The following is a 20,985-nucleotide window of genomic DNA, read 5'->3' as shown; positions in this document are numbered from 1 at the left end:
ACTATAGACTGCATAAAAATAAAAGACAGAAAGGATTGGTCCATCTTCAGTGCTTCGTGTGGCTAGTCTCCTTTCATCTGCCCCACAGTCCTATTTGTAGGTAATGTTGCCTTCAGCTTTACAGAAAGGCAAACAGGCTCAGAGCTGTTAAGCAGCGCCCCTAAGTCCGTCAGCTAACAAGTGCTGGAGTTGGATTTGACCTCAAATAGCCACAAACTCTGTTATCTCCACACATTTATTTCTTGATGAATTTTGAAAAATTGAATCAATTGGAATTGGAGCAAGGCAGTAACCAGCCTCATGCAGAGAGTAATTATTTTCTTGGGTAAATCTTCGAATTGAAGGAAATAGCTTGAGAATGATAAAATGAAATTATTTGTGAGGAAAGGAGAATCAATGACATGCTAAGTACAGAAAAGCTTATCTGACTGGTAGAAAAGCATAAGTTCCTGTAGACCACTGGTCCTAAACTCCAGTGGACATCCCCAGAGTTGCTGGTGCCCGACAGTCTGCATTTCTAATAAGTTGCCACATGGTACTGATGCTACCGGTCTGGAAACCACCCTGGAGAAATTTGGTGACATGGCCAGTGTGTGAAAGAGGAATTAATCTGGGTAGCAGCATTCCAGCTACTGGGAGAAGAGTGGAAAATTGGCATTTTTGACAAGTGTGGGATATTGAAGCACATGTTTTAGAGCTGTGCAAAATAAAGCGCTGCTGCTAACAGAGACTTTAGGAGAATGGTGCTGAGGAAGGATGTAAAATACAGGCTGAGCATCCCTAATCCAAAATTCCAAAATGCTTTGAAACTTTTTAAGCACTGACACGATGCTACATGTAGGAAATTTTACATCTAACGTTATGTGATGGGTTGGTAGCCAAAACTTTGCTTCATGCACAGAATTATTTAAAATATTGCATAGACCAGGTACATTGGCTCACACGTGTAATTCCAACACTTTGGGAGGCAGAGGCAGGAGGATTGCATGACCCCAATAGTTCAGAAAACCAGCCTGGGCAACATAGTGAGACTGTGTCTCTACAAAAAATTAAAAATTAGCCGGGTATGGTGGCACACACCTGTAGTTCTGTCTATTTGGGAGGCTGAAGCAGGAAGATCACTTAGGTGCATCAGTTCAAGAATGCAGTGAGCTATGATAGCGCCACTGCACTCCAGCCTGGGCGAAGAGTGAGACACTGTTTCTAAAAAATAAAGAAGTAAAATATTGTATAAAATTACCTTCAGGCCATGTGCGTCAGGTGTATATGAAACATAAGTGATTTCGTGTTTAGGCTTGGGTCTCGTTTCCAAGGTATCCCCTTTAAAAAATTTTCCTTTATGTTGCATGTTTTTAAAATAATTGAACATATTAAGTAAATTAAAATTGTTACCTTTTCTTGCTGCATAGGGTTTCTTAATATTTGGGATTTAAGGACCGGAAAGTACCCTGTTCATCGTTTTGAACATGATGCAAGAATACAGGCACTAGCCCTCAGCCAGGACGATGCAACTGTGGCCACAGCCTCTGCTTTTGATGTTGTGATGCTGTCCCCCAGTGAGGAGGGGTACTGGCAGATAGCTGCGGAATTTGAAGTTCCGAAACTGGTGAGCTTTTTAGTCTGGTCATTTTATTTTCTGTTCTTAGAATCTCTGGGTCTAATATAAGCATGTACTAATGGCATTGGTAACTTCCATTCACTCAGAGCTTCCTGTGGGCCTTACATCCATAAATCTAACTATAGCCTTACAAAATAGGTAGTAGCGTTTTTCCCATTTACCAAGAAGTCACTTCACTGCTTAGAGCAGTGAACTGGCTTGCCCCAGCTCTCAGAGATAAGAAGTTGTGATTCAAACCTTAGGGCTGACTTCAGGGTCAGAGCTGCTCATCACTGTGGTTCCTTGGCCTTTTTCAGACTAACACGGTGGAATCCTACCCTTGGGAATTGACGATCAGTTTCTGACCTAATATATAAGCGAGAATGAGTTCAGTGGTGTTATCCCAGTCCATATGCGAAGGAAGGTTCCATTCCTACACTTCCTTCATCCCAAGACTGTCTCACCTGAAATTGAAAGTAACTCCTGAGTGAAGACAGATTTAAGTCAGTGTCAATGGGGTAGCCATGTTCCAGGATGTCACCTGTGCAGTTCAGCCAGCCTTAAGAATTCTTTATGTCGAGCTTATTTCTGAGTTCATTTATACAGGAACCTCTATATTTGTAGAGTGGGAGATAATTTGGTGCTAAGAAGGAAGTTCTCAAATCTGTCTATGCTGAGTTTGGATTTAATTTAAACAAATTTGATTTTGGCACTGGTAGGAGAGTGAGCCGAAAAGCCAACACTGAGTGATGAATTGAGGGCCTGACCTGGAACCAATCTTGTTCCTCCCTCTTCCTCTCTGGTGGAAATCTTAGACTAGAATAACTTAGAAAGCCATGGCATCACTGCTTCACCTCCATGAGCATCTGCACTTTGGATATAGTGCTCCCCCAAGATGGCCTGATGATGTCAACTCATCTGGGCTTTATTAGAAAAATGTGAAAGTATATTTCTGTTCTCAAAACTTCCAAAGTACTATTTAGTCTGTGATTAAAGAATACTGTAGACCAGCAATCACTATATGGACCCAGATACTTAAGATGCCAGTTTCTCTGTAAAGTGCAAATCCTGCCTTGGCAATAAGGTGGCATCCTGGCACAGACTGGAAGCTTTTTGAAATAGTTTATAGCCCCCAGCAAATGGCACCACCAGTGTCAGTCTCAGCCTCTTGGTCTGTCAGAAAGCCAACACGGAGATAAAGTTAAAGGGCTAGACAGAGGATGTCCGTTGTAGGAAAATAAGAAATGATTTGGAGGAGTGAGAGGAACAAAGCAGCCATTGTCTGAGGCGGGTTTTATGCATGGTTTAGGAATTATTTTTCACTTTGAGTGAAAGGTTCCCACAAAATGCTCTGAGTATCTTTGGAAAAGGCACCCCTGGCCCGAAGAGCCAAGCCAGTTTTGTCTTGTCCATATACGCCCCTGAATGGCAGTGGCAGTGTTCCCAGGTCTGCGATATTAGCCTAGAGCGGCTGTCCTTTGTGATGGACCTGCTGCTTGTGAAGCTGGGCCCGAGGATTAGGAGAGTCCCCCGGATGTTGACGCTCCCTCCAGCTCCTCTGGACGGTGTTTCAGAGGCCGGCTTTGAACTCTTTGGCGTATGGTCAGGGCAGCGCTGTCCTTTCACACTGTGGATTTTCATAATTACACAGCGTGGCTCACCTTCCATGTGTCCTCTCGTGATTTACTCGAAGAGGCGAAAGCCTGTTGGGAACAGCACTGTGGAGAAATGGGCCGCCTGTGAATGGACAGAATCAAATTATTCTTGAAAAGTGCGGAGAAATGGGCTGCCTGTGGATGGACAGAATCAAATTATTCTTGAAAAGTGCATCTCAGACATTAGAGAAAGTGCCGGTGGTGACACATTCAGGACTGGGGAGCAGGGTGGGTAGAAAAATGTGTTTGTAGATCCCTTCCTTACCCTCTGGTGGCCAGATGGACCCTGATGACATTGAAACCAGGAGACAGCAGATCACTTGGATATTTTGAACCTTTTGGCCACACATTTTGGCACAAATGTTAAAATATTCTTTCTTGCGAATTTGGAACTGAGTGAATGTTATTTATTCAGTTTCTTGTAAAAACAAACAAACAAACAAAAAAACCACACACACAAAACAAAATAAAAAAAACCAACCTTTTATTTTTTGAATTGCTGTTACACCCCCATGGTTCAGAATTTAAAAGACACAATAAGGCTGATGGTGGGAAATCTCCGCATCTCGTAATCCACTTCCCTCCTTGAAGGCAGCCATTGTTAGTAGATTTATGGATGTGCGAGTCAAGCGTGTGGTGTACTTTCTCTGCCCCCACCTTGTACACATTCAGCAGGTGAGGTTACCTTACTCATCTTGCATCCTTGCTTTACCCGCTAAGTTTATCTTGGAGAATCATCCCATTTGTTTCGTTTTATAAAGAATGTTTTCATGCTTCCCTCTATGACTGCATGGTATTCCAGTGTATAGATACACTAAGTTACTTAATTAGTCCCTTAGTAATGGGTGTTTCTGTTTTTCTAATTTTTAGCTAAGACACAATTGTACTACAGTTCATGAATAACCTTGTATATAATCATTTTTTATATTTGTGAGTTTATTTGTAAGTAACTTGTAGAAGTGGATGTCCTAGGTCAGAGTGTATGTTCATTTGGTATTTTGATAAGAGTTGCCAAAGTTCTCTTGATAGAAGCTGGACAAGATTTATGTCCCCATCAGCAATAAGTGGAATCCAGAAACATGGAACATGGTTTTCCCCTCCTTCACTTCCAGCCTAGGGTATTATCAGATTTCTTGATCTTTACCGATATGAAAGATGAAGCATCATATTTCGATGAATTTTCATTTTGTATTTCTCTTTTTAGGCGTGTCTTATGTTTCTCTTACACTGAACATCTTTTCTGTTGTGTAAGAGCTGTTTGTGTTTCATTTCCTGTGGGTGTTTCATTTGCCCATCTTTTTCTGTTGGGTTGCTGGCCTTCACATTGATGTGTAGGTTGAATTGCATATTTTTGACCAAGTCAGGATGAATTTGTGGGACTAAGCAACTCTTATCTTTTAACAGGTTCAGTACCTTGAAATAGTTCCAGAAACTGGAAGGTACCCTGTGGCAGTAGCCGCTGCTGGAGATCTGATGTACCTGCTCAAAGCCGAAGACTCTGCCAGAACCCTCCTTTACGCCCACGGCCCGCCTGTCACATGTCTAGACGTCTCTGCCAACCAAGTTGCTTTTGGTGTACAGGGCCTGGGATGGGTGTACGAAGGAAGCAAGGTACACAACTAGCAAGATGTAAATTAACAAAAAAGAACATAGATTTATTTTTTAGAAGGGAATTGAAAAATTAAAGCTCTTCAGTATTTTTCCATATATATCAGGGCAGTATATAAGCATGGTCAAAAAATTCAAAGAATTTCAAAAGGATTGAAAATGAAAATTAATCATTTTCTTTCTCCTCCCTTCCCCCAACTTCGCTGCATAGAATAAACTGTTAACAGTTTTGAGATATCCATCTAGAAAAATGTAATGCATATATAAGTACATTTGTATACTGAAAACATACTGTTGTAGAGATGGGATCACAGTATACATAGTGTTCTGTACCCAGCATTTTTACTCCATAATGTGCCTTGGGGAGAGCATTCCATGTCAGCTCTTACTAACTCTCCCTCCCTAGGATTCCAGCATATGCTTCTAGCTCATAGCCTGTTTAGCCAGGCGCCTCACTGGTGGGCGTTTAGCTTGCTTTCACTGTGTTGGCTGCTAAAGCAATGCTACAATGCATATTGCAGCTTGCAGAAGTCCTTGTATATATAGTGTATCTCTAGGATGTGTACTTCAGATAATGATGGACATTGCCAAGTTGCTTTTCTAAAAAGGTGCATCAGAATTCACATTCTTACCAACAGTGCATACAAGTGCCTTCTGAAACTCTGAGTCAGAAGCAGGAAGACAGGTTTTTAATGGAAATTCTTTTGAGTGATGACTAAATTTTATCACTCCCTAGCATCTTACTATCCTGACTGTAGGCCAAATACTTGGTCTAAGAGCTGATTTATAGAACTCTCCCTATCAGTGGGACCAAGGGGGAGAGAGAAAGTTTTATTTCTTTTTTTTTTTTTTTTTTTTTTTTTTCCCCAGTTTCCCTGCTCCTGACCCTTTCTGTCAGTTGGTGGGATTCCTGCGAAGGAACGTGTCTGGGCCAGCAGACCCTGTGTGACTGTTAGTAGGTTCCTTAACCCTCTTTATGCCTCAGTTTCCTCATTTGTAAAATAGAGTTCATAATAGTGCCTGCTTCTTAGAGTTGTAGGATTAAATGAAAAGCCATATGTAAAGCTTGAGGCATGGTGTCTGGCACATGAGAGCTCACGATCTGTTGGCTTCTGAACCTCCCGTTATTCCTCCCACCCATAGTTGGATTCCAGCCTCTGGTGGTGCTTTCTTTTACGTCTTATTTCCTCCATGTGTTTGACCTGTAAGGTCAAATATCATTTATGTAGGTGTGATTGGTTTTGCAACCCAGTAAATGGTCAAGAATGGAAGCATCTTGGATCCCAGTGATACATTCTTCATCCAGGAAGACAGACTAAGCGTAGACGCTGTATGTGTGGCGTCCTATCATCCCACTGTAAAAAGGCCTCCCCTTATGCTGCAAACTTGGTGTGCAGTTTGGTTGGGGCATCTCCATTGTGTCCTAGCTGGAAGATGTGTCATGATATAACTCCTGAGTTTTGTCTTCCAGCTCAGGAGGGAAGGAGCAGGAATTGGTTTCTTAAGGCAGTTTCCTTTCTTGTGCTCTAAAAAAACTTTCTTTTCCCATCCCTGGTGAGCTCATTTGTTGAGAGAGGAGAGACCATTTGCTTTCTAATTTTTCATCTGGTATGCTTTCAAGTTTGTGTTATCTCATTTATTTTTAGAGCTCTCAGTATAGAGAGGTGATAGTTATATTCAGTACTAGTCTGGTTTAAATTTTCATACTTTTATAAATGTTTTATCGGGTAGGTCCTTTTTCTCTTTGACTTATCTGAATGGATTTATTCCTGTAGTAATACAGTTGTAATGGATACATTTGAGAAACTACTTAAAGGGGCAGTTCAGCACAAGGATCCTTCAGATACAGATGTAAGGCAGTGGGGTTTTTTTGATTCCTCTCAAAATTTCTAACCCAACTGAAAGCATTAACTGTAAGAATCAGCTGATTAATACATTAATTTTATGAAAAATCCTTGGTTAAAAATGTATAGTCCCTGGCTGGGCACGGTGGCTCACATCTATAATCCCAGCACTCTGGGAGGCCAAGTCAGGAGGATGGCTTGAGGCTGGGAGTTTGAAAACAGCCTGGGCAACATAGCGAGACTCTGTCTCTACAGAGAAAAAAAAAAAAAAGTATAGTCCCTCAAATGACTTGTAAGCTAGTATTTTCGTTGGTGTTTTAAAATTAGGAGTGGAAATAAATTTGCTACAAGAATGTTTCTAAAATGTCTCTTTGGAAGCTAACAGTAGCATTTAGTCATCCAAATATGTTGTGAGCACAGCACCAACCCTCCAAACACTCGTGTGGGTGAATGGCTGCTTGTTAGTAGTGTTGGTAATAACTTTGTGTTGAGATGTTTCTCCAACAGGAATGCCACCCACTCAAAAGTAAGAGGAACACCAAGCTTCATCTATGTAACTTTGCTTATTTTTACAGAGATGAGACTTTCCATCCCATTGTGCTTAATGGATTTTCTGCTTCCTCAGAAAAACTTGCATTTTTAAGAAACGTAATTGTCATATAACAGCTCTGTGTGAATTAAGTCATGTCATGGGTAACTCTGTGAGATTTTAGTATCCTCCTGCTGTGCTCTAATGTGATGTCATAATTCCCAAATAGTCTCATGTGCGAGGCTTGGTGTCACTTTGCTTGTGAATACCATGCTTGGCCATCTCTTTGCTTCAGCCTGGCGGCAGCATCTATCCCAGCACATTTTATTAGGCTGGTGTGAGACTATTAGCAGTGGAGTTTGCCTGGAGCTATATCCACACTAGGGTTTGTATCTGTGCCTCCGGCCTGTATATCTAGGATTCAGATGAAGGTTTTATGAGAACAGAGCATTTGGTTTATATTTGTTTGTACCTGATACAAAACTGGGATTTAGCTATAGTCCATTATTGATTAACTGTGATAAAAGCCGACAGTGAAGTCCAAATGTTGAAACTGACTTTTAGTCAGAAACTTAAAGCTCCCTAACCTGTTGAAGTATTCCAGAGGTGTTATTTTTGTTTAGTTGGAGAATATTCTTACACCGTAGGATGCCTACACTAGCATGTTACAGGCACCTCAGCTGCATGCGCATGGAGTAATAATGGCTCAAATCCACCCATTCCTATATCTGGCTAGCCAACCCATTGTGTATTCATCACAAATACTGAGCACCAGTAGTGTTCCTGGCATTGGCATGTTAAAACAGCATTACACACAGATTTCAGCAAACTGGTGCTTGTCAAGGAACCTAGCTCTGTTAATAAACATAGTTTTCTAAGGAAACAAAGCCGAGTAATTTAGCAAAAGCTTATCTGTTTAATCTTTTTTTTAAAAGAAAGTCTTCAAATGTAGCTGGCTGATCAGTCACCTCCAGCTTGGGTAGGAAGGGATCAGACAGTCTGGGCCCTGCAACATCTTGATTTGCCTGTTAGGCAGGGGCTCCCAGACTTGGGTTTCAGGCGTCAAAGTTAGGGGCCACACCTGGGTTTGCCAGCAGTGTTATGGGCCACGTAGTCATAGAAAAAATAGCAACTATGTATTTTTGCCCTTTTTTGGAAGATTGGAATCTTTTTTAAAATTAAAATCATTTTATTTCAATAGCTTTAGGGGGGTAAAAAGGGTTTTTGGTTACATGGATGAACTGCATAGTGGTGAAGCTTGGGCTTTTAGTGTACCTGTCACCCAAATAGTACACATTGAACCCAGTACCCTTCTGAGTCTCCAGGGTCCTCCAGTGTCACTCGATGCCTCTGCATACCCATAGCTTAGCTCCCACTTGTAAGTGAGAACATGCGATATTTAGTTTTCCATTCTTGAGTTACTTCACTTAGGATAATGGCCTCCAGTTCCACCCAACTTGCTACAAAGGACATTATTTCATTCCTTTTTATGGTTGAGTATTATTCCATGGGGGTGTGTGTGTGTGTGTGTGTGTGTGTGTGTGCGTGTGTCACATTTTCTGTATCTACTCATTGGTTGATGGGCACTTAGGTTGGCTTCATATCTTTGCAATTGTGATTTCTGCTGCAGTAAACATTTGTGTACAGGTGTCTTTTTTGTACAGTGACTTGTTTTCCTTTGGGTAAATATCCAGTGGTGGGATTGCTGGATCAAATGGCAGATCTGCTTTTAGTTATCTGAGAAATCTCCATACTGTTCTCCAAAGAGATTGTGCTATTTTACATTTCCACCAGCAGTGTATAAGCATTCCCATTTCACAACATCCACACCAACATCTATTGATTTTTCACCTTTTTTTTTTTTGAGATGACGTCTTGCTCTGTTGCCCGGGCTGGACTGCAGTGGTGTGATCTCGGCTCACTGCAACCTCCACTGATCAGGTTCAAGCAATTCTCCAGCCTTAGCCTCCCGAGTAGCTGGGATTACAGGCGTGTGCCACCACGCCTGGCTAGTTTTTGTAGTTTTAGTAGAGATGAAGTTTCACCATGTTGGCCAGGCTGGTCTCAAACTCCTGACCTTGTGGTCTTCCTGCCTTGGCTTCCCAAAGTGCTGGGATTACAGGCATGGGCCGCTGCACCCAGTCTGTTTTTTGACTGTTTAATAATGGCCTTTCTGGCTGGGATAAGGCGGCATCTCATTGTGGTTTTAATTTGCATTTCCCTGATGATTAGTGATGTTAAGCATTGTTTCTTATGTTTGTTGGCAATTTGTATATATTCTTTTGAGAAATATCTGTTCATGTCATTTGCCCGTTTTTTAATGGGATTATTTGTTTTGGCTTTTTTTCCTGCTGATTTGAGTTCCTAGTAGATTGTGGATATTAGTCCTTTGTTGGATATATAGTTTGCAAATATTTTCTCCCATTCTGTGGGTTGTCTGTTTATTGATTATTTCTTTTGCTGTGCAGAAGCTTTTAGTTTAATTAGGTGCCATTTATTTGTTTTTGTTACATTTGCTTTTGGGATTTTAGACATAAATTATTTGCCTAGGCCAATGTCCAGAAGAGTCTTTCCTAAGTTCTCTTCTAGAATTTTTATGGTTTCAAATCTTAGATTTAAGTCTTTAATCCATCTTGGTTAATTTTTATATATGGTGAGAGACAGGGATCCAGTTTTATTTTCTACATGTGGTTATCCAATTTTCCCGGTACCATTTATTGAATTGGGTGTCCCTTCCTCAGTGTATGTTTAAAAACAATCCTAAAATTAATATGGAACCAAAAAGAGCCCAAATAGCCAAAGCAACCCTAAGCAAAAGGAACAACTCTAGAGGCATCCCATTACCCGACTTTGAATTATACTACAAGGCTATAGTAATCAAAACAGCATGGTATTGGTGGTAAAAGTAGATACGTACTGGTACTGGTGTAAAAGTACATACTGGTACTGGTAGAAAAGTAGATGGTACTGGTGTAAAAGTAGATACATAGTGGTACAGGTGTTAAAGCAGATACATAGACCAATGGAATAGTACTGGTGTAAAAGTATGGTACTGGTGTAAAAGTAGATACGTAGACCAATGGAACAGAAAACAGAACACAGATTTTTAAACATCTATAGAAATGTATTTTTTGACTGGGTAATGCATTCACCTAATTCATGAATCAAAAGATAGGAAGGAAGGGTGTGTGGTGGGAGGACTCCTTCCCACTCCCTTCAACCTGCCACCCAATTTCTCTATCTGGAGCCAAACCAATGTTGCCAGTTTTTTGTGCATTCTTCCTGAGATAGTTTATGCACTTATAATCAAATTACCATATGTGGTCTCAACCCCAATTTAAACAATGAAAATAGTAAAGTGCTATATTTTTGTCTGCAGCTTGCTTTTTCCTGCAACAGAATCTCTTGGCGATCATTTCTATGACATAACAAAGAACTTATTCGTGTTTTGGTTTTGATTTTTGCAACTTTATGATATTATACTTTGTGGATGTGCTTTAATTAATTTGCCAGCTCCCTATGGATGGATGATCGATTGCTCCTGCTGTTTTGCTGTTGTAAACAACACTTGGTCCACATGAACGTATTTGTAGGATCAGTTCCTCCAAGTAGACTTGCTGGGTCAAAGGGACATGTGCCTCCATGATTTTGATAGACTTTGCCCTCCACAGAAGTTGTACCTTGGGCAGTGGTGGATGGCAGGGCATCCCCTTCCCCTAGTGGCTCTTGGACGGCTTTTCTCCGATAGATACAGAAAGATCACAACAAGATGAGGCCAGGGGGGATATATAGAGATCTGACTGGTCCTGCCTTTCATTTAAATTATTTTTCAGCTCTCTGCTTTTAGAGTGAATGACTAGAACACACGACTTCACCTAGAATCAGTGTAGCACGACTGACAGCCCTATCTGGCCAGTGTCATGGTGGCAAGAAAGAACTGCAGCATACACGGATATGCTCCCCTTCTGGGCTTATTTGGGACCCATTTGAGAAAGAGCCCACAATTATTTTAATCTGACCTGCCTCTTTTCTCTTCTGTAAAATGAGGAGGGTTGAACACGTGACCTTTGGGCTCCTGTCTTGAACCACATTCCTGGATTCTTTAAGCCATGTAGGTGGTTTAAACCTTTTGGCTGTGGAGTTGTGTTGAGCCAATCCACTGGAAGATGCTGAGTTGCTGAGGGCTTCTGAAACGGGCCAAGGAATCCATTATTCTATTACTTCTTCTCTAAGTTGTCACCCAAGAGTTCCTAACAGCTGTGCCTATTGCTGGCAGAAAGTATTGGGCAGGAAATGTTTGATATTTTTTTCATCAGTTCCTACGTCTTGCCTCGTAAGCTGTACATAGGAAGAAGGGCTGCTTGACGGTTTTTTACTTTTGGATAAAAATGGATTCTTAAGTTAAAAATGGATTCTTAAGTTCTGATGTTGCATTCTTGGGTTCTCAGACTTCAGTGACATACAGGACCTCATAGGTAGTCACTGTTAAGTGCCATATGATTGTAAAAGAAAACAAACGTAAAAGTAATTCCTCTGGCCTCATCTCTTATCATGCTGTGGTGCAAAAATCAGTGTGAACTCTGTTAATGTAGCCTTCGTGCCCAGGCAGCCCTTTAAAATCAGTTTTTATGTCTCATAGTTCCTGAATCTATCAAAAATACTTTCATCCATGAACACATATTTATGACACCATATAATCTTTATTAATTCTTTTGCTGCCTGAATTAAATTCTGCTCTCAGAGGTGGAGGGTTAGAAGACCAAATTGCCTTGTTTAAGAGCATTAGGTTGATGACGAGCCTCAGGCCTCATAAAGGAAGAGAGAGATCCACTTAGGGCTCTTAGCATCATTCTATGTATTTGGACATATTTCCTAATTTAGGTCTGAAGTACTTGGCATTTGATGGCAGATTGTATTAAGCGGCACACGGCGTGCATCCTAATCAGGGAGCTGTGAGTGAAGTAATCCAGGAGGCTGGAATGCGCGTGACAAGGACGCTTGCTTGGCGCTGCTGCCTCAGCTTACATCACACTGGAAAATCATCGCTAACGTCTCTTATGATAATTATTCCCCATGCACAGACGTGAAGAGACTCTGGATTGGTTGCTCGCACTCATCACGAGTTGAAATATCTGTCTGGGAGAGCCTTTGGAATCAGCAATGCAGTGTGCATAGATTGTGGCAACATTCTTCCATACCTCCACCCAAATAGGAAATCCATCTTTCCTTTTGTTTGAGATTCTAGTTCGGAGAAGAAAAAAACTTGGTATTATTTTACAAGCAGAATGAAAATGAAATTAGATATTTACTTTGTGAACTTTCCATTTAAATATTTTAAAATAAAAAAATTGAAAGTTCACAAAGTAAATGTCTAATTTCATTTTCATTTTTACCTTAACATTTAACATTTTTAATATTTATCTGCTTCCTGGGGAAGTATAGAGAGGTAACTCGTGGAGACCAGTTTTCTGGGCTGTTGAGTGATGCTGACTCCCAAAGGGTCCATTGTTGTCGTGAAGGTTGCCGTCATTGTTAATGAATGCTTATTGAACACATGCTGTGTGTGCAATATCTGATTGGCACTGGAAACAGAGAGATGAGTCAAATATCACATCTGCCTCAGGGATTATAGCCTTGTGGTCCTTAACAGCGACTTGGCGATGTAAAGGAGACATGTTGAGATGCACACGAGGTCATAAAGAAGACCTTGATGATGAACTTGGTGAATTCCAGACTGACAGAAAAACATATAGATAAATAAATGAGGAATGAACATTCAAATGCATTTTGTACTGTTTAATATTAAAATGGTATCCATAGTTGACATAATTGTAGTATGTGGTTAATCATAAATAATAAATACAATTCTTCTCATTTGTGAAAACCTTGAAGCACCTCCACAGAGCCCTAGAGTTTCTCAAGACAGAGCGAGAAACCTCTGGCTTAGAGGCCTTTGAGGACTGGACCATCTCCAATACTCTGTACAACTGATGGGTTTTTCTGTGAAAAGTGTCTTTTGGAATATTGCTTATTACAGAAGCTATGATCTTTAGGATCTCTAGGGATCCTGGAAGGGAGTGATAAAGTTATAGAATGTAAATATAGGGGAAAGTTCCTTTCAGCTACTGTCAGGGTAGCAGTTGCATCACCACTGAGACTGAGCAAGGGTTCTGCAGTCAGGTAAGCCTTAGGCAAGTGACTTGCCTTGGTGTCCCCATGTGGATACTGGAGCTAATACCCAAGAAAGAGGTAATGTGCTTTGTATGTGGCTGGTGCTCAGCACTTGTTAGGTTCCTCCTTCACCAGCCATCCCCAGCAGCTTTGGGGTCAGGCTGGAGTTCATCAGGCAAAGCCTGGGAGAGAGCAGTCCAGGCAGAGGCAGCAGGGCCTGTGGAAGGCAGTCCCACCGGCTGGAAGCAGTGCCGGGTATATTCAGGCCTGCAGGAGCCCCAGCAGCCCTGGGCTGCTGCAGGAGCCCTGCTGAAGCCATACCTGTAGGGATAGCGGCCCATGCTTCTTCACAGGATTCACTTTCCCAAGAAATTTGTTGTTGTTGTTGTTGTTTTGAGAGACGGAGTCTCGTTCTGTCACCCAGGCCAGAGTGCAGTGGCTCCATCTCGGCTCACTACAACCTCCGCCTCCCAGGTTCAAGCAATTCTCCTGCCTCAGCTTCCCTAGTAGCTGGGACTACAGGTGTGTGCCACATGCCCAGCTAATTTTTATATTTTTTAGTAGAGACAGGGTTTCACTACATGTTGGCCAGGCTGGTCTCAAACTCCTGACCTCAGGTGATTTGCCCTCCTTGGCCTCCCAAAGTGCTGGGATTACAGATGTGAGCTACTGTGCCCAGCCCCCAAGAACTGTTTTAAAAGAATGCATTTATAGTAGAATGAGACAGGTCAGTTTAGCTTCCGTGCAGAACTAATGCAATAAGCTAATGTGAATGCTGTCACTTCATATGAAACCCTTCAAGATGTGAAGCCTTATTGGAGAGGGCTGGCACCAAGTCTTAAATGTCTTTTGTCTTTATTCACACTTGCCTAGTTCCTGTATGCCAATAACATCTACCATTTTCTAATTTTTGAAGGAATTATTCAGTCTTCTTGAGACTGAGCAAGTTTACAGAACATTTAGATTGAAGAATATGATGTTCATTGCCTTTCTTCTCTTTTGGCTTTCAAATTAAGCTTAGAATGTTATTTAGAGCCTGATTTTTCTTCCCTGGTGATTGACGTGGAATTTACTTCCTGGTTTACCATCCTACACCATAGAGGAGAATGAACTTAGTGCTAACTCCGTTTATTTCACCTTCACAGATGGGTATGGCTTTGGTTTGTTTGTGCCAGATGAGCCTGGGAGTAAATACTGCCCAGGCATTGTTAGTGTTAAAAATCAGCTCGTTCTCCAGTTCATGGGGAGCTAAGGGAGCCCTGTTGGAAATGTTTGCCTTTGTTCCAGAGGTGAAAACACTAGTGCTACGGAAGAGGCTGTGTGCTTCCCCTGCGTGTCCAGACAGTTGAGACTGATGTTGGTTTGGGTCAGAGTAGGAGCAAGAGGGCACTCAGCAAATGGCCTATGTGAGCTGAATTTCTGAGTATTTAAAACCTTTTACTGTTTTCAAAATACACATCGTAGTTTAGACTCACAAAATATTACCAAGAAGAGAACTTTAACTTTTTATTCAGCACATAGATGACTATGATTTATTAATTTCCTCCGCACTTCAGTCTTCTATAAGGCACTGTGTTAGAGAGGGGGTTTGTAATTAACTTATCAATTATTGAGTTGCAGATGAATCCTTCTAATGGACGCAAAGTTACTCTTTAAAGCATTCCCTCAGTGTGTTATTAATTGACAGGGTAAATCCCCTTTGTAGAGAGCAAAGGAAAACTCCTGCTCAGCCCACATCTGAGCGGTCGCATCCCAAACTAAGGGACTCGGGAGGAGCCATGAGGCTGAAGGTGCATTAAAATGAGGAAGCCGGCTGTGTCCAGGGAGCTGCTCTGCCGGACCTGGCTTCCAGCCTCAGCTTGCCTCTGCTCAGAACTGTGCCAGGGACGTGGGATGACCAACTGGCCCTAAACTGAATTCCTCATCCCGATTTCTTTGGGTCTTTGCAGGGTTAGGCCATCTGGCATAGGTAGCTTCTTTGCACTGTGCTGTTTCCTTGGGTTGTGAACTCTTAACTGTGATCTCAAGATCATAGTAAGTTTTAAAAGTATGTTGAAAATGACATGAAAATAATGCCTCCCCGAGCGCATTTCCCCTTCCTGGCTTGCGCCTGCCCTTTCCCCACCTTTATACTCTTGTGGCACCTGTCCACCTGTCAGTGCCCCTCCTCACAGTCCACTTCGGGCTTTCCCAGAGCACTGGCTGCATGGCGAGGAGTATGGGTAAGGCCCCAGTGCCCGTCTTCAGCCTGGCCTTCTGGACTGTGGGGAGTTGGGCCCCATCTTAGCTCCCAGCTGTCCAGTCCTTTGCTTCCAGAATGAGCCCCTTGCTCCAGCCAGACCTCTGGCCAGGCTAGCACCATCCTGAATGTGCCACATTGATTCCTGACTGGGGACTAGCACTAGCATCCCCTCTTCCTCTCCTGTCCCGCCATGTCCTTTTGAAAAAGAGTCCTACTTACCAGAAGCAGCCTTAACCAACTATCTGCCTCTCATTGAGCATCAGAGCTCTGGCCCTGAGCTTGTACAGAACACGGGATCTGCATCTCATATTTTCATACCAGCACCGCCCAGCACTATTGCTTCCCCAGACTGGCAGCAATTTGGAAGCAGGAAGTAAGAATTGATAGCTGGATAATACTTACCACTGTCATGGCTGAAGGTCTTCATTAGCCTGAAAGGCAGTATAGGTAGAGCACAGGGGTTCTCACATGCCAGCATGCATCAGAATCTACAAGAGACCTGATGAAACTACTGATCACTGGCCCCACCCCCAGAGCTTCTGACTCAGTGGGTCCAGGGTGGGGCCTGAGAATTTACATGTCTAACAAGTGCCCAGGGCAGTGGAGGCTGCTAGTCCTGGGACCATACTTTGAGCACCCTGGGGTAGAGGTTTAAAGAGCATGAGCTTTGAGCCCACCCACCCAGGTCTGAATCCTTGTGCCAAAACTTCCTAATTGGGCAAGAGGTTTGAGCTCTCTGGGGCCCCATATTCTCCTGTGTAAAGGGAGTAAAATCATGGTACCTACCTTACAGCATTGTGGGGGTCAGGTGAGATAACACATCATAGCAGTGTTTTGCATGTAAGAGAATATTATAAGCATCAGCTGTTATTAATTATTTTGGCAGGACAGGAAAGACATTGTGATATGGTTTCAAAGTGGCGTAGGAATGACATGAGCTGGGCTCTACCTAGTGCCACCTCAGCTCCTTTTGTTGCCCATGTAATTCGGGGCCAGCTACTCAAAATTACTTAAGCTTCAGTTTCTTGATGCACAAAATGTAGGCAGTAGTATTTGTCTTCTCTCCCTCTTGGTGGTTGTGAGTTTCAAATGGAAGGATGTTCTGAAGGGATTTGTGTGAAAGGCATGTCCTGGGTATTACGAAGAGCTCATATGTGTAGTGTTGGTTTATGTGCAGAATGCTGCTAAACACATGTCTCTGCCACTACCTCATGCACCGTGTAGAGTGAGTAGAGGCGGTTATGCCTTAGGTGGCTGGGAGGAGCCCCTGGGTGGACCTGCTGCCCTCCATGAAAGGCCCTGATTATTCACTGTGGCTTCCCAGTCTCCCCCTGGGGCTATTTGTTTCAGTGATCTGATTTTAGCTGCCTGCCTGCCTCCTTCTAGAAGCTTTTGTCCAGTCTAACTTGGGGCCAAACTAGAAGTTGCCAGGCTAGTCAAAATCGATAACCAAACTAGTGTAATATACTGAATTTCATGTATAGTGTTTGCTAAGTCCTGTTGGTATACAGATACGTGTACATTATGAGCATCTCATGGTAACCTTTTCATTTTCAAAATAGTATGCAAGTTGCCTTTAATTGTAAAGAGTTCACTTCATAGTTTGCAGCCTCAGTTTTCACTCCATAAGATAGATATGATAACTTTCTCTTGGTGATTCTTTCCATGTGGTCAGTGTTCATGGCATTTTAACGCTGCCCATGCTCTCTGTGGGGATGAGGCCTGTTGGGAGAATGAAGGAGGGTGTGAGGATTTGTAGCTCTCAGTCGTATATTTGCACGATGGTTATCATCTGTTCACTGGACTCACGGCTCTGACTTGAATATTCCCTGTTCGTGTTGTGTGAGCATTAACCAGGTGTTCCTAATCACACTTCTTACCCTTACACCAGCACTGAGATGAAAATGATCCCAAAGCAAAGAGAGAGCCGTATTCTGCTCACTCCACAAGGTAGACCTGGCCTTCCTTGATTATTCCCAGCACCTACAGACGTGCTGAGAGAGAGATTGGCTGGTTTGGATGGTTTTTGCCTGGATTTGTACCCGAGTGTACTCTTGCTCTGTGGGTTCCTTTCAGGCTTAGGTCACAATAGGTGTTGGTTTGGCCTCTCTCCGGTCCTTTGTAGACATCTGCCCACATCACAAAGCCCCCACGTTTGGCACAGCCCGCAGCAATTGGCACTGCCTCCCCGGGAAGAGTCCAGTCCTGGAACAGCGGGGGTTGCAGGTGCATTGGCACGTGGTGGTGGGGAGCGCACACAGGCCTTGCCTACCCAGCGCCTGGCGACGCTCAGCAACACTGTCCCATCCCTGAAATATCTTGGCCTCGTGGGCTTGTCACTCCAATTAAAACTTAAACATGAAAGCGGCTCAGGCTGCTTCTCCCTTTGTGCTGAATTTGAGCATGGACGGTGCCAGAAGCATGTCATGGAGACTGTTAAGGGGTGCCACGTTGCAGGGAACATCAGGAGTGTCAGGGATCCATTTCTTCAAGATTAGCATCTTGTTGGTTGCTGCTGCAAAGTGCACCTGAAAGGCAAGTTTCTGTTTGCCAACAGAAAGTCACCTTTGGGATGGTGGTGAAAGTCATTTTCCACATGTTCACAGATACGGCCGTGTTACCAAGCTTCACGCTATGACTTGTCTCTGGCAAGGACTTACAAAATAGTCTCTCTGGCTGATTGTCAAAAATTACATCATATCGGAGTAAACTGCTTTTAAATCAGACATCCATTATTCATGTATATTAACTGCTTTTTTATTTTTTTTATTGGCTGTTTTGTGTATGATTTACTCTTTTCTCACTGGCTCCTCTTCTCTCCCCAGTTGTCTTTCTCATCCCTGTTTTTTTAAGGTCTTAGCTCATCTGTGAATTTATAGAGACTGTTCATCTAGCTTTGTGCATGAACATTGATATGCACACCTTGCATTTTTGTAGTTCAATTCCACATTTCCGTGGATCTTACTTTCGTTGGGTCAGAATAGCAACGTGGGTCGTTTACATGAGTAAATTCTACCATGAAGATGTATAGGACTTTTTCTTTTGTATCTTTTGGTTTTTAAAAAAGAGCATCACTAGTCTTGTACATGAAGATCTGTACTGAATAAAAGTGTACCTGGCACTTAGCAAACAGCTATATACATTGCAGTTGGTGGACAGCAAATAGACTTTGTGTGTTCATTTCTATTTGTGAAGCCTGTCTTTACTGTAAGGCCAGCATAGCAGTCGCCTGTAAGAGGTAGATACACGCAGACATGTGCAGTGTGTATTCATCTGCTCATTCTTTCATCAAGTGTATACTGAACCCCTCCTATGTGCCAAACACTGCACAGGTATCCAAAGGAGCTTCTGTTCCTTGCACACAGGGGTGGGGGGCGCACCCTGCGCATCTGGCATCTTGATGGTTATGGTACTTTTTCCTGATTCATGGCATTTGACTGGTTGGAATAAAGACTAGGTACAGATTATTCTGTGTATTTAACCCTCAAATCAGCACTGTTGTTTTTGCAGACAGCATCTGCATTCTTTTATGCCCATTACTTGATCTTTGTTGACTCAGATCCTCTTTCTGAAATGATTTTCTGTCTCCTAAAAGTGCATTCTTTAGAAGTTTCTTTCGTAAGGACTTGGTCACAGTGTTTTCTGTGTTTCTTTCTTACGGCATCTTCATTACATCCTTATCCTTGAAAGGTAGTTTTGCTGGTCTTTTACAGTTCTAGCTCGACAGTTATTTTCACCCAGCCTTTGAGGATGTGACTGGTTTGCCTTCCACTGACACTACTGAGTTGGCTGTCAGTCTGTCATTCTCTTTTAGGACTTTCTCTCCTTTTGACTGTTTTTAAGATCTTCTCCTTGTCTTTAATTTTCTGTGGTTTCATGCCAATGTCTCTTTGTGTGGATTTATTTTTATCCTGTCTGGGATTTTTTGTGTGTCCCTCCTTTCAGTTGCAGAGAATGCTCGGTCCTTATCTTATTGGAAATGTATTGCGATGCTCTGCGTGGAGCTCAGAGGAGGTGTGCATGAAGGCAGCTTCTCCCCTCCTTCGTGCTGCGCACTGCCCATTCAGATTTCTCATCTCTCTCTAGGTTGCATTCCGCATAATTCCTCAACTCTGTATTCCAGTCCACAGTTTCTCTCTCGGACTTCTTATTTCTTGCTGATCTCATCCATTGACTTTTTAATTTCTAGAAATTCTCTGCTTTATTTTTCAAATCTGCTTAATCCGATTTCCTACTTTTTATTCTCTCCCTCTTTAATCTGTCAACATTTTCAGCATGCTTATTTTGTATTCTTTATTTGATCTTGCCTGGAAGTCTAATTCTCCTTGTTTTTCTGTCTCACGTATGATAAATCATTTCTTGCTGTATTTGGGTTTGTTTTTAATTGTGAGCTAATACTCAGTTGATCTTGATTCGTAGGTTTCTTAAAGGGGCCTGAGTTGAGATTGTTTCCCTCCTGAGAAGATTCTGCCGAGGTACCAGGAGGTATGTTACCAACCCGAAGATACTTTATTAGGCTTGGGTTCTTTTAGCCTTGCAGGTGGTGTAAACTCTAACCCAGAACTTGTGTGGGGGCAGACATGTGACTGCAGACTGTTTTCCACCCTGAACTGAACCTGAGGCAGAGAAGTTTCTGGGTAAGCTCTCTGCACCAATAGATATTTTCCCCCTCTTGCTCGCTTTTTACTGAATGTATGTAGCCCTGCAGGGACCCGACTGTAGGTTCTACTTCATGCTGGGCAGACACTTGGTCTCCTGTTTCCCCAGCTCTCCAGGCTCCTGACACTGCAGGGGGAGCCCAAACTAGCCCCTGGCTTGAATGCTGTCTTACCTTCCTGGGTTTCGTGTTCTCCTCATTTTGGGCTCCTGTGGATTTCTCTGATTGCTTATTAAACAGAATGTCTGAAGGACTGTTTGATGTTAGGCTGAGTCTTATCCAGCATGGTTACTGTAAATGGCAGGGTTTTCCAGACATTCTTGTCTGCCATGTTGTCAGAGGTGGGACTGTTGGACTGGATGCAGTTGGGGCACTCTGGCATCTGGATAGTATGAAGAGATCTCTGTGGAACCATCTTCTATTTTGGGTAGGATGGAGCAGTTCCTTTTACATACCAGCAGCAAGATCCAGGAGTGGAGGAAGGTGTTATGCACTAAAAGCAACATCTGAATATCTTTGGGGTCTGAGGCTATGGGAAGCTCTGGATTTGCCTGGCATTGTGTACCAGTCAGTGAGCCTCCAAACACAAACGCAGGCACTTAGTGAGATGCGGGAATGTGTAACTGACACTATACCTGGCATGTGCTGCCCTTTAATAATTGCCACATGAATGAATGAATGA

General features: G+C 42.7%; 1 protein-coding gene across 1 annotated transcript in view; it reads left to right on the top strand.

Annotated features, from left to right (window-relative positions):
* Positions 1-20,985, top strand: part of FBXW8 (F-box and WD repeat domain containing 8) — a 121,221-nt gene that overhangs the window by 75,846 nt on the left and 24,390 nt on the right. Inside the window, 2 exon segments of the mRNA XM_017887877.1 lie at positions 1,410-1,606; positions 4,657-4,863. Of these exon segments, the coding sequence (XP_017743366.1) occupies positions 1,410-1,606; positions 4,657-4,863 (404 nt within the window).

Source organism: Rhinopithecus bieti, unplaced genomic scaffold (genome assembly GCF_001698545.2).
Source record: "Rhinopithecus bieti isolate Rb0 unplaced genomic scaffold, ASM169854v2 scaffold_17010, whole genome shotgun sequence".
Lineage (NCBI taxonomy): Eukaryota > Metazoa > Chordata > Mammalia > Primates > Cercopithecidae > Rhinopithecus > Rhinopithecus bieti.
The sequence above is the reverse complement of the archived record's forward strand: the minus strand, read 5'-3'. Positions and strand labels throughout refer to the sequence as shown.